Genomic DNA, 13,904 nt, shown 5'->3' with positions numbered 1-13,904 from the left:
GGTGGCTACTTGCCACACTTCCCCTGGGTTACAAAGCCAGAAAAACTACTAGGGAGGGAAGTTTGTGACCATTTTTTATTTTTTATTTTTTATTTTTTATTTTTTTTGGTGTTATGAAAACAGCCATAGATAATGGATATTGGGCGTTAGAGGAATAGGCGAAAAAAATTGGATATGAGTGAAGGAAAAAATTGATAAAGTCAAAATCAATCGGTTTCGTTTTTCTGTTTTTGATTCAATTAGAATCGTTATCAATCAATCTATTTCCTCTCTCTCCCGTGCAAAATAATTATAGAAAAAAAGTTATATACTCTTAAAACTGACCTAAGAGTGTTACCAAAAGTCATATTATTAACAAAGATTTTACAAAACTCGAAGCCGTCTATGAATTACTTTTCAGTACCCTCCAAGGGCCACCAAGAAAAAAAGAAAATTTGGAGAGCAGATTGCGAAAGAGGCACAATTACTAAACTATTTGGTATATCCGATTCAACTTGAGCACATTTCCTTGCCCTATCCCATTAATCAAAAAACAAAAATAAACAAACCAAAAACATGCATGCATTTCATGGCTTACTCGTGAACCAAAAGACAAATAATACTACAAAGAGTCAGTTAAATATTGACCCTTCCATGTAGATAAAAGAAAGTTCTATATACATATATATGCCCTTTAATTTTATTAATTTTTTTTTTTTATTATTATTACAACTTGGTGCCACCTTAAAGTAGATTGTTATTTTATTATAATTCATACTATAGTTTCAACAGCAAAACATCTTTTAGAACAAAAGGCACTAGGAGAAGTTTTTTTTAACTCGTTAACGAAGATTGGAAAGTGAATAATAATCAATTATATATATATATATATATAAACTAGTGGGTGCAGTGGGTGTTTCCTTTTGACCTAATATCATGTACAAAAAGAACAAGGAGAAAAATAATATTTATACGTTTAGTGGATTGTGAAATAGATAATGGGAAGAAAAAGTTACTTTCTTCATGCGCTCAGGGCCTCAGACGTCCTATCATTTCCTTGTTTGAAAAAAGTTAAGTAATTTATTTTGTAAACATGAGAGGAGAATAAGAATATGGAGAATTATTGAAAGAGTAATACCGTATACATTAATTTTGTTTATCAATTAATGTGGTGTAAGATAATAATAGTCGAAGAAAATATAAGTAAAGTAAACCTATAAATTAAATAAACAAATAAATGAATAAACAAATAAAATAAGATAATGAAAACTTATGTAGTTACATAGATCAACATAAACCAGTAATATATATAACAGCACTTGGTATTCAAAAAATTGGTAAAGAAGTTAGTTTATGCATGGTATTATTGAGAGTAATATTCAGAAAAAAAAAGAAAAAAAAAGAAATACATGATAGTGTTTATATATGTGGGGAAAAAAAAGTATGAAACTATAAGATAGTGTGTAATTTTTTACAATTTCCTATTTATATATCAGTTTATTTCAAGAGTAATAATGTAGAGTTTTATAATAATTTATTATACTTATAATAAATTTTCGTTCTCTTTTTCCTAAAATCTCCAGTTTCCTGTTCTATAATTGCATATTTCACTTAAAAAAAATTTTGTAATTATATATTTTAAAAAAAATTATAATTAATGAACTAGATTTTAGATGCATCAAAATTAAGTTTATAGTTATTTTTTTAAAGGGAAAAAGTAAATTGATTTAAAGGAGAAAATTAGTAATTTATTCAACATATTATGTATACATAAGACGTAAGCCTAACTTTCTCATGGATTTTTTCCTTTTTGCTTGAACCTTGGACATTGATGGAATTCAAGTGATCTCTATCTTGAGGCTGTCTTTGCACCTTTTATTTTTACTTTCTCTTTGTGTTTGTGTTTTTTTTTTTTTTTTTTTTTTTATAGTAATAATTTAACACATTTTTCATATGATATTCCTACTTACTCAGGAAGAGGTGATCCTAAGAGAGAGAGAGAGAGAGAGAGTGAAAACTTCTGCATCGGAGAGAATCTTTCTTCATATATTTCCATTAATCACCATTGATGCAATTGACTTGAGAAAAACATAACGGGAGATGAGGCAATTGTCAAAATCAAAATCCAGTCGGTGATCTCCTTGTAACATAAAAAAAATAAAAAAAACAAAAAATACTTTATTATTTAATCATTAATTTATATGATAAATTTTAATTAAAATACTTAATTTTATTATGTTTATATTTAAATTCTAAAAGATAAATATATAAATAAAAATCTAATATTGATAAATTATCAATAATAACAAATAGTATTTAAAAAAAAAAAAACTTTGCTCGATATCAAATAACTATGAATTATTGATTTATATGTGGTTATTGTTTACCAAAATTGCACAAGCCACAAATTTTGGGCTTGCAGTCTTAAGTGGTGCACAAACCTTAAAAATCTCCTACAGTTAAACGTCAGAACTTTCTTAACCAAATAAAAAAAATAAAATAAAAGGGAGACAAAAAAAAAAAAAAAAGGAAGAAGATAACGTTAGAATTTTCAAGCAAAAAGAAAAAAACAAAAGAAAAGAAAAAAAAAGATAATGTTAGAATTAAGATTTTGTATATAGACAGCTTTTCAACAATATATAAGCCAAATATATATATATATATACTGGTGCACAAACCTGAAACGCCCCCTACAGTAGATAAGCGTCAGAACTTTCTCAACCAAAAAAAAAAAAAAAAGAAGAAGATAACGTCATAATTAATGTTTTGTATATGGACAGCTTTTCAGCAACATACAAATGGCCGTTTTGGTTTTTTTTTTTTTTTTTTATTGGATTTGGATCCGTTAGAATTGACGGTGCTAGAAGCCGCAGCTTTCGCCTTGATAGGACGGTGCTATGACTAGTAGAACTACAATCTCAAAGAAATAATATAATAAAATAAAATATACAGTATATATATTCTTAGTGATTTCATTCAAACCCTTTTCATTTAGATTTTCGATTACAATTATCCTGTTTGTCATGTTGAAACAGAGAAGCAAGTAATATATTTCTATCCATATGGATGTATGCTTAAGCGAAAACGGTGTGAATTACTAATAATTTTTTCATTATTATCAAATTAATTGGATAATCAATTTTTCAATGAAAAAGTTTATTTTTCTTTATTCTATTCTTGTCCTTAGCCTTTACACTTATCAATCCTGATATGAATATAGATTATTAGAAAAATCAAAATTTGTTGGAAAAAATAAATAAATTAAATAGAATAACTAAATAGTGGTAAAGATATACCAAAAAATTTTATTTTTTTCCTATTGGGATAGAGCATTTCGTAAAAACAACAAATAGGTTATATCATGGCAGATCGGTGAATTATTGGGCCGAGCTGGATTTGAACCAGTGTAGACATATTGCCAATGAATTTACAGTCCGTCCCCATTAAACGCTCAGGCATCAACCCAGGACAGGAAGAAGTAATTTCATGCTTATTAATAGTTCTTGATCAACTTCTTTTCAGGCTTTCGCTTTCCCGTCTCTTGCAGTCATGGTAAAATCTTGGTTTATTTAATCATTAATCATAAGGGACTCCCAAGCACATGAATTTTCTATAAATAGATAATCAAGGGCTTGTTATTCAACAGTATAACATGACTTATATACCCATGTCAGGAACGCTCAATTTGATTTACCTAGTGAGTATAGAATGTACTAATAAATGTAGGTAAAAAAAGGTTTATTGATATTGGATTTGATAAATATCAGTGCAATGAATTGTTTCTAAACCAGCCGACCATAATTTCTTTCCATTATTTTCCATTATAGTGAAATTCATTTAATTGATACATGTACCTACCAATTCAACATAACTCTGAAATATTTTATTGAAGCAATCGTTGATAAAGAGATTCGGCTTGTCCTTTAAACCAAAAAAAAAATTAGAGAAAAAAATTCAATAACTTATCATTTTTTTTTTTTTAATTTGAAGTTCCTGCCTTAGTGTAAGGTTAAAATATACCAGCCTAATCTTAACAATGAATGAATCGATGAATGAAAGCATAAGAATGGGGTTTAACCCCCTTTCTGGTGGACTAATTACTCACCAAAAGGTCCTATCCTTTGTATTGAGTCATACCATTTCCATTATATTATATATTGACAATTTCAAAAAACTATTCATACTATGAGCATAGTGTATATTGGTTGATATTATGACGATACTAGGTAGCATAAATGTCATTATGGGAGAAGTTGATTGTTGAAATGATAATTGATGCGATAGAAATACAAGATATCAATTCTTTTTCTAGATTGGAGTTTTTAAAAGAGGTCTACAAAATTATATAGGCCCTTATTCCTATTTTCACTCTTGTATTGGGAATCACAATAGGAATACTGGTAATTGTATGGTTAGAAAGAGAAATATCCATAGGACTATAACAACGTATTGGACTTGAATATGCCAACCCTTTGGGAGTTCTTCAAGCTCTAGTAGATGGGACAAAACTTCTTTTCGAAGAAATTCTTTTTTCATCGAGAGCTCAAATCATTCATTTGAAAAAAATGGAAACCCTTCTTATTGGATGATCATGATACTTCCCAAAAATCGAAATTCTTGATCAGTTGAGGAACAATATCACCATTTTTGTTTAATAAGATACCAAAGTGGATGATTGGGTGCTATCATATAGCTTTGTATCAGCTAAGTTCACGAGTTGGAGATAAGCGGACTCGAATTGCTGACATCCATTACAAGGTAAACCACCTCCTCTCAGGCCCCCGGCTGATTCTACCATAGAGGCCAACGATAGACAATAAATTCCTCCCCCCTGCGTGAACACAGTTTACAACTTTCATCATACTGTGCTCTCCAAAGAGCGACTCTTCTCAAAATCTCAAAAGGTGCTGAGTTGGAATCCCATTCTAACTAAGGATTATTGTGGTTTCGGAGGATCTAGCTACAGGAGAACGAGGAACAGAGAGTTTTCCCCCATTTTCCACTCGACTCTTTAGTTTTAAGAATGCTGGTTTTAAAAATGAGTAATTGCCCTTCTCCGACCCTTACTGCCCAACCTAAAAGTGGACAGCTATTGTGTTCCACTTATTGAGCAGGACTTTATGGTCAGTCTGCAACCCCTAGATGTCGAAGGCATCCTTGGGGTGATCTCGTAGTTTCTACAGGGTGGAGACGATAGGGTCGGTCCATGGATTTTCCTTCCTTTTTCAGCGTTTCGCTTAAAGGGTTGAAGGGAAATAGTGCATCAAGCTATTTGCAACGACCAACTTGATCCTCTTCCCTAGGGATCCCAGATGAGGAAACCCTAGGAGAACCGTCGACTCCAACTATAGTCCATGTATGATCCATACTAGATCTGACCAACTACTTATCTTACTTCCTCTACATTTTTGACAACCCTCTTCGTCTCAATAGAGTCTTTCAGTGGCATATTTCAATCCTCTTCCCCATTACTTAGAAAAAGTGAGCCACTGATCCCGGTACAAGCTACTATCATTACGACCTGGACAATTAGACATCCAACCCGTAATTGCAACGACCCAAAAGAAGAAAGAAATTATCAAACACTTCATTTCAATACGGATTGTGAAATTTCGTTGCTGTGTCGGAGGAAGAATAACTATACTAATTTAGTATACTCTAAAGACACCCTTGGTACAATATTGACGATCTCACAAAGAAAATATTCGATTTTAGTAATAGAAATTTACTGATTTCAACTTTTAAGAAATCGATCTCCCTTTGACTGTACAAGAATATGCGGAGCTTAACATGTCTGGAAGCATAGGAGAACGTTCTTTTGTTGATATTATTACCAGTATTCGGTACTAGGTCATTCATAGCATTACTATACCTGCCCTATTCATTACGGGTTGGCTATTCGTCAGCACCGGTTTAGCTTACAATGTATTTGGAAGCCCTCATCCAAACAAGTATTCTACGGAGAGCCGACAAGGAATTCCATTAATAGCTGGCCGTTTTGATCCTTTGGAACAACTTAATGAATTTAGTAAATCTTTTTAGGAGGCCCCAATGACTATAGATAGAACCTATCCAATTTTTACAGTGTAATGGTTAGCTGTTCACGGACTAGCTGTGTCTACCGTTTCTTTTTTGGTGTCAATATCAACAATGCAGTTCATCCAACGATCAATATAATCCCAATCATAGAGCTACAACATCATCAAACCCAAACAAACAAAATGTTGAATTGAATTGTACCACTCTCTACTGGGGATTATTACTCATTTTTGTACTTGTTGTTTTATTTTTCAATCATTTCTTCAATTAAAAGAAGAAAAGAGAATAGTAAAAATATAGTAGGAATTTTCTTATTTCATTCGAAAGGATATAATCTTATAATTATCTATAATAAATATATAGAACTATACTACGGTACGGACGGTTTACAAGTGGATCAAGGAAATTAACGATGATTTTTTTACAAGCGGATCAAGGAAATTAACGATGATTTTTTAAAAAATCATCATCAGTTATCTTGCATATAAACGAGAATTGATGATGGTTTCTTTAAAAACCGTCATCAATTTTCTTGGTTCGTATACGAACCGTCCGCATTATAGACTCTATATGTGTGTGTGTGTGTATATATATAAATAGGTTTGTGTATGCACCAATAAGTTGTTGGTTAGCGTTGTTTTGGTTGGTAGAAATAAAAAGTTAATAATTTTACGAACACAAATTTATTGTTTTTTAGAAAGTCAATTTTTATTTTTAAATGCATAATATATTTTTCTATTTACATCAACAAACAAGAATATTTAAAACAAGAATATTTAAAATTCAAATAGTAATTAAATATAGACATGATAAAATCATAGTTAGAAAATAAACTTTATCGGAAACAATTGATTAATAAATATACATTTCAATTTTAGTTTTTGATACGATCTAACACATTAATCATAATATTAAGAATTTGATTTGAATATAGCTGTGTGTGTATATATATATATATATATTAAGTATTTAATATCAAGACTTTGTTTTTCAATATTTCTATTGCATTAAAGGTTTTATATTAAATCACAATTATTAATCACCAGATCATCGATGATTTATTTTTCTTAAATAGAGTTTTAATATATCATGAAACCTATATTTGATCATTTTTAAAATTTTAAATTTTAACATTTATTATAATCTAATGAATAAAAAAAATCAAATATTAAAACTATTTAATTTGTCCTAATGTAAATATGATTATATATATATATATATATATATATATATATATGGTTGTTAGGACATGATGGAGGATTAGATATGCTACTATCCCTGAAATAATACCACAAACAAAATGGAAATGGAAATGAGATGTATATAAACAAAATGAAAATGAAATATATATACAACTTTTTGATTTAAACTCTATGTTTGCAAAATATTAATTAACTGTATATATATATATATATGCACACATATACATATTACATGCCTTATTGTTATTTTTTATTTCAAATTAAAATGAAATTTATTATTAAATTGTATGTATTTTGTTTCCTTTAATTGTTTTGTATTCACATTTATAATTAACCGATACATTTAAAAAATGACTACCATTCATTACCATTCAGAAACAATTTAAAAAAAAAAAAAGTATATACAATTTAATAATAATAAAAAGATCACTTAACAAATGATACCTAATTTTACTACTATTCCAAATTGGCGCTTATCTATCAATTTATTTTCGGACAGATAATATGACTTTATTTTCAGTGTACAATCATGTGATTCATACATATCATTTTCTTTTCTTCTTTTTGTCTTTTTTTTTTTTTTTTAAGGGCAGGTTAGATCTCTTCTTCAATGGTCAAAATGAAAAATACGAGTTTATCCAAAACCAAAATTATGGTCCCACTAGAAGATATATACGTATTTTCTTTATTCTAATTATAGAATATTACCTTATAGTAGTTACTATTAATAATTCTAAAGAAACCTAAGCTATTTTTTTTACCCCTTTTTTAATTTTTTTTTTATTTTTATTTTTTATCTGGATAGGAGGTTAGGTTACTTAACTCATTTTTACATTTTGGGCCCAGAAAAGTGGTTAGTTATATAGTTTATTTATCAAAGTCAGAAATGAAAGCCAAATCAGCAGGTTAAAGTGGGACCCAAGTGTCCTAGTAAAGTACACGTGGATGGTTGAAAAACTTGTACATTGATTTTGACCCAAAAAAAAAAAAAGGGGGAAATTTATTGTTGTTTGTCAGAATAGAATAGAAAGAGGTTGGGCTTAATCAGCAACCACCCCCAAAAAGTACACACAGAGACTCTCTCCCTCCCCAGTCTTCTCCCATTGGCAAAGACCAAAAACAGGATAAAACTTCACCGTGAAAGTTGGAGATTATTTTGGGTACACAAAAAGAAAGCATTGTTATCAACAGCCAACCATGTGACAACACGTGGCGAAGTGGGAGACGACAGAGGCTGTGGGCCAGGTATATTCCCCGGTTCAGCAAGTAGGCGGTGAAACACTTTGTACCAAATTGGAGGAATGCCGTTATTCTTATTCTTGGAGACGACGCCGCTTTGTCTGCCACTTAATTAATTATTTTTTTTATTATTATTTTTTTTTTCTTTCATCTAAGTTCGCTTATAAATACGTGGCTTTAGCTCCCATCTTATTACTACTTCAACCAAAATACGTGTTGCTCTTCCCTATTTCCACTCCCACCACTTTGTTTCTCTCCATCTCTTGTTTTCTTTTTCTTTTTTTCTCTTTTATTACCCTCAAAAACACCTTCTTTCTTTCTCTAACCATTTATTTTTTCTCACTGCTCTGCAACTTGAACATCTTTGTTGAACCACCAAAATGTGTGGAATACTAGCCGTTCTTGGTTGCTCTGATGATTCTCAGGCCAAAAGGGTTCGCGTGCTTGAGCTTTCCCGCAGGCAAATTTCTCATTTCGCTTGCTCTGCTTTTTCTTTTTTTTTTTTGGGTTTCAATTATTGATCAACAAAGTATAATAATGCTAATTCAGCGTGGTTCTTGAGAATTGACAAGCCAGAATTTCTTTTTTTTGTCTTTGCGTTTTTTTTGGGGTTGAATTTTGTTTTTAGTAACTAGTTGTTGCACGCAAGCCTAATCTTTGTTAACATAGAGTCGGTTGCATATTCTTTCGTTTGAAATTTTTTGTTTTTTAAATTCATTTTCTCTGATAATCCAAAGTTTAAAAGAACAAAAAAAAAAAAAGAATTATCTGATCTTGATCAGAAGATAGATATGGCAGTATGGCTCACTTTGGATATCTTCTATGGTTTATTATTTCACAGCCAGTACAATTTTTTTTCCCATGATAATCCAATCATGATCATTCCTCAAAAGAAAAAAGTTCAATCTCGACCTTACAAATTATATGGTCCCACAATTTATCTTACCTTTTATAGCAAATTTTCAGATTAAATAGAGAGACAAAGAAAAGAAGAAAAAAAGAAAAAGTAGAAAACCATTTATTTTATTTTATTATTTGGTCACGTCAACTACTATATTATTTGATAAAACATATACTATAGTGTTTTTTTATTTTTTGGAAACCAATATATTATAGTTATAATCGATCAATCAAAAAGTCTTCAAAATACCAATTCCATCACTCTATTATGATGATGGGAATAATAGAATATCATTTTCATACACTCTATTATATATGGGGACCCAGTTTAAAGAATCTCTAGCAATTTTAATGATGGGTATTATAAAAATATTTAAACCATCGTCATCCCATAAGCCTTACTTTTATTTATTTATTTGGTTATTTTTATTAATTATGGTAAAAGAAGTGGTGGTGGGTCCAGTTTTTTGGACTACCAGTGAATATGGCAGCAAAGTTAATTGAGTATTAGGAAGAACGAACAAAAAGTTGGAACTGAAAAAAAATGTACATGTAATTGTTGTTAAATCACAGATTGAAGCACCGTGGACCAGACTGGAGTGGTATTTACCAGCACGGAGATTTTTTCTTGGCTCATCAACGGTTGGCCATTATAGATCCTGCTTCTGGTGACCAACCCCTCTTCAATGAAGACAAGTCCGTCGTTGTCACGGTAGAGGCTAGCTTTACGTCTTAACATTTACACTGATAGTGATGTATTTTTCATTATTTGATATACTATATAGTAGAGTAGTTTCCCCTTTTACAGAGATATCGAGGATTTTTTAAACTTTGTTTTGAAATCTTTAGGTGAATGGTGAAATTTATAACCACGAGGAGTTGAGGAAGCGCCTCACTAATCATAAGTTCAGGACTGGAAGTGACTGTGATGTTATTGCACACCTGGTGGGTCATTCTTGCTTTTTTTTTTTTTTTTTTTTTTTTGGTTAATTGAAAGTAACTTTAAGTCTTTTTGGTGTAATTTACCATTCAATTTGGTCAAAGATAATTTTGCTACATGAAGTAGCCGTAATTCTTAGTGGTTTTGCCTATTAACTCTTTGTTTATTTATCTGTGGTAGTATGAGGAGCATGGGGAAGATTTCGTGGACATGCTTGATGGCATGTTCTCTTTTGTGCTGCTTGATACTCGTGACAATAGCTTCATCGTTGCCCGTGATGCTATTGGAATCACTTCCCTCTATATTGGCTGGGGCCTTGATGGTAATATAGTTGATATATAGTACTCTGTTTTAGGCTTATACTCTGTTTTTGCTTTGTTTGATGGTCTTCAATTTTGAGCTGAATAATATGTTTGTGTATATTCAGGCTCAATTTGGATCTCATCAGAGCTGAAAGGACTCAATGATGATTGTGAACATTTTGAAGCCTTCCCACCTGGTCACCTGTACTCAAGCAAACAAGGTGGGATGAGGCGTTGGTACAATCCTCCATGGTTCAATGAGGCCATTCCATCAGCCCCATATGATCCTCTTGTTCTTAGAAAAGCTTTTGAGAATGTAAGAGTCTAAAACCTGTTAAAACCCAGATGAATAAATTCTGTAAATGGTATGATCCACTTATCTTTTGCATGTATTAAATGCAGGCTGTGATCAAAAGGTTGATGACAGATGTCCCATTTGGAGTTCTTCTTTCTGGTGGCTTGGATTCTTCTTTGGTCGCTTCTATCACTGCTAGACACTTGGCGGGCACCAAAGCTGCCAAACAATGGGGAGCACAACTCCATTCATTTTGTGTTGGGCTAGAGGTGACTTTGAAATTTCTTGGTTTTTCAATTACCAAAATTGGCTCAGACGAACTTCTTGAGTCCTTATATTAGTTTTTATATGCTGAGCAGGGTTCACCTGATCTGAAGGCTGCAAAGGAAGTTGCAGATTATTTAGGAACAGTTCACCATGAGTTCCATTTCACCGTCCAGGTAACATGCATGTTATTTTTAGAAAAAAGCAAGTTCCTCTTCTTTTGAGAAGCCAAATAGTAACTCATTTGGATTTGGCATATAACAGGACGGTATTGATGCCATTGAAGATGTTATTTACCACATTGAAACATATGATGTTACCACAATTAGGGCTAGCACCCCAATGTTTCTCATGTCTCGTAAGATCAAATCGCTAGGAGTGAAGATGGTTATCTCAGGTGAAGGCTCTGATGAGATTTTTGGGGGATATTTGTACTTCCATAAGGCACCCAACAAGGAAGAGTTCCACCGTGAAACTTGCCGCAAGGTATGTACGGCTTTATTTTGTTCATCTCATATAGAACAATAATTGCCAACACTGGTATATGAGTTATAGGAGATAACAAGAAATTTTATGTTCTTTTTACACACAGATTAAGGCACTGCACATGTATGACTGCCAGAGGGCTAACAAGTCAACTTCAGCATGGGGTTTGGAAGCTCGAGTCCCCTTTTTAGACAAAGAATTTATCAGGGTTGCAATGGACATTGATCCAGAGTTCAAAATGGTATGAAACAGATGGAATTGATTGATTTTTAGATGATTAATCACATAAGGGTTTTTGGCCAGGTTTACAAAAAGATTTTTGATCCATTTCAGATTAAAAGAGATGAAGGAAGAATCGAAAAATGGATTCTCAGGAGGGCCTTTGATGATGAGAAGCATCCCTATCTGCCAAAGGTATAAAATCTTTTTCCAATGCCTAGTAGTGCTAGACGATGCCTCTTATATTTTATATAATATAAGGAGTTGATTAATATGTTCTGTTTTTTTTTTTTTTTTTTTACCCTGCAGCACATTCTGTACAGGCAGAAGGAACAATTTAGTGATGGGGTCGGTTACAGTTGGATCGATGGCCTCAAGGCTCATGCTGATCAACATGTATAGATTATATAACCTTTTGTTTTCATTATGTATTTTTTCCCTTTTTGGTTAATATTTTTCATCACATCTAATTTTCTTTCAGAATGTACAAAAGGCGGTTCAATTTGAATGGAAAATTATATTGATCAATTTTATATGTACAGGTGAATGACAAAATGATGCTTAATGCTGCACACATCTTCCCCCATAACACTCCCACCACAAAAGAAGCCTACTACTACCGAATGATTTTCGAGAGGTTCTTCCCACAGGTAATGCTTAAAGAGACTATGATATGTTGTATAATGAATGATAATCCCTTTTTTGCTGCACTTTTCATGATTCATGAGCAACATACCGAACTAACTTGCTAATTTTCATCTTTCCCTCATCTGGTTCGATAGAACTCGGCCAGGCTTACTGTCCCTGGAGGAGCTAGTGTTGCATGTAGCACAGCCAAAGCTGTTGAGTGGGATGCTGCATGGTCTAACAATCTTGATCCTTCTGGAAGGGCTGCTTTGGGAGTTCATGTTTCAGCATATGAAAACCAGGCTGCTTCTGCGAACAATTTGCAACCAGAGATCATCAACAATGTACCTCAAATTACAGTGAGCGCCCCGGGAGTTGAAATCCGAAGCTGATATGATAGCTGGAGATTGGAATAGCACAATGCCCATTTGAGGCTAGAATCTACCTTACCCAAGATTGGAGACGACTCTGCAGTGGTTTTATGTTATACCATATAGACAAATATGTACAAGGTTGAGAAAAGTACTCTAGTGGCTTGAAAATATTGTGTTATTAATATGTGTTCTCCTTCAATATTGTGTTATATTTCAGTTTGTGTATAAGATAAAAAGGGAGATTTTTGTTCTCCCTTCTCTATCTCTTTCTACTTGTATCTTCTTTCTATTTCCTTGGAAAGGTTGAAATCAATGATCTAGTCCCTCTTGAGTACCCTACATTTTCAATTTCACTAATGGGTTGGTCTTCATCCATCAATAACAACCTTTTTTTTTTTTTTTTTGGGGGGGGGGGGGGGGGGGGGGGGGGGGGACAACCATCAAGAACTACTCTTTTTCTCTCATCAATAACTATGAATATTGAAAACTGGTATATCTATTTCAGTCAAAGGAAAATTTTGATTAGAAGTAAAATAATTATAGCTGTTGAAGTACCATTTAAAAATCTTCGCACATGTTATGTAGATCATCCTCAAAGTTGACACATGGTGAACATTTTTCTCAGGTATTAATAATCAGTACATAATTAGTCTAATTAAGATCGATAAGTAACCAATATGTATTAAGATTTCCAAGGAACTATATTCCAAGAAAGTTTCTCATTTCGTTTTTAGAAGGAACTCTTTCTTTGGGAGAAAACTAAAAATATGTTGAAAATTTCCCCTTTTGAAAAATTTCAGTCAATTTCCTTTGTTGTTCTTTTTACTCCAATATATATATATATATATATATATATATTTTTTTTCTTGATCAATATGTTTTCTTAACTGTGAGTCTGTGATCCTCCAAAATTTTCTGAACTGGAACAAGATCTGTGGAAAACTCTTGTCTCCTTTACTTCTTCAATGAAATGGATTCTCCTTCAACCAGATATAGTTTCAAACCCAACTTCATTTTCCATGATAAACCATGTTTCCC

General features: G+C 32.1%; 1 protein-coding gene across 1 annotated transcript; it reads left to right on the top strand.

Annotated features, from left to right (window-relative positions):
• The first annotated feature begins 8,647 nt into the window (after positions 1–8,647).
• On the top strand, positions 8,648–13,200 carry LOC107411426 (asparagine synthetase [glutamine-hydrolyzing] 1). Its single transcript, XM_048468449.2, has 13 exons — positions 8,648–8,919; positions 9,933–10,071; positions 10,209–10,304; positions 10,480–10,621; positions 10,727–10,917; positions 11,004–11,165; positions 11,256–11,336; positions 11,425–11,646; positions 11,753–11,887; positions 11,980–12,060; positions 12,175–12,261; positions 12,408–12,515; positions 12,648–13,200. Exons 1-13 carry the CDS (start codon positions 8,840–8,842, stop codon positions 12,882–12,884), a joined length of 1,761 nt encoding a protein of 586 aa, XP_048324406.2. The 5' UTR covers positions 8,648–8,839; the 3' UTR covers positions 12,885–13,200.
• Positions 13,201–13,904: the final 704 nt, after the last annotated feature.

Source organism: Ziziphus jujuba, chromosome 10, assembly GCF_031755915.1.
Source record: "Ziziphus jujuba cultivar Dongzao chromosome 10, ASM3175591v1".
NCBI lineage: Eukaryota > Viridiplantae > Streptophyta > Magnoliopsida > Rosales > Rhamnaceae > Ziziphus > Ziziphus jujuba.
This window is presented reverse-complemented; position numbering and strand designations above follow the sequence as displayed.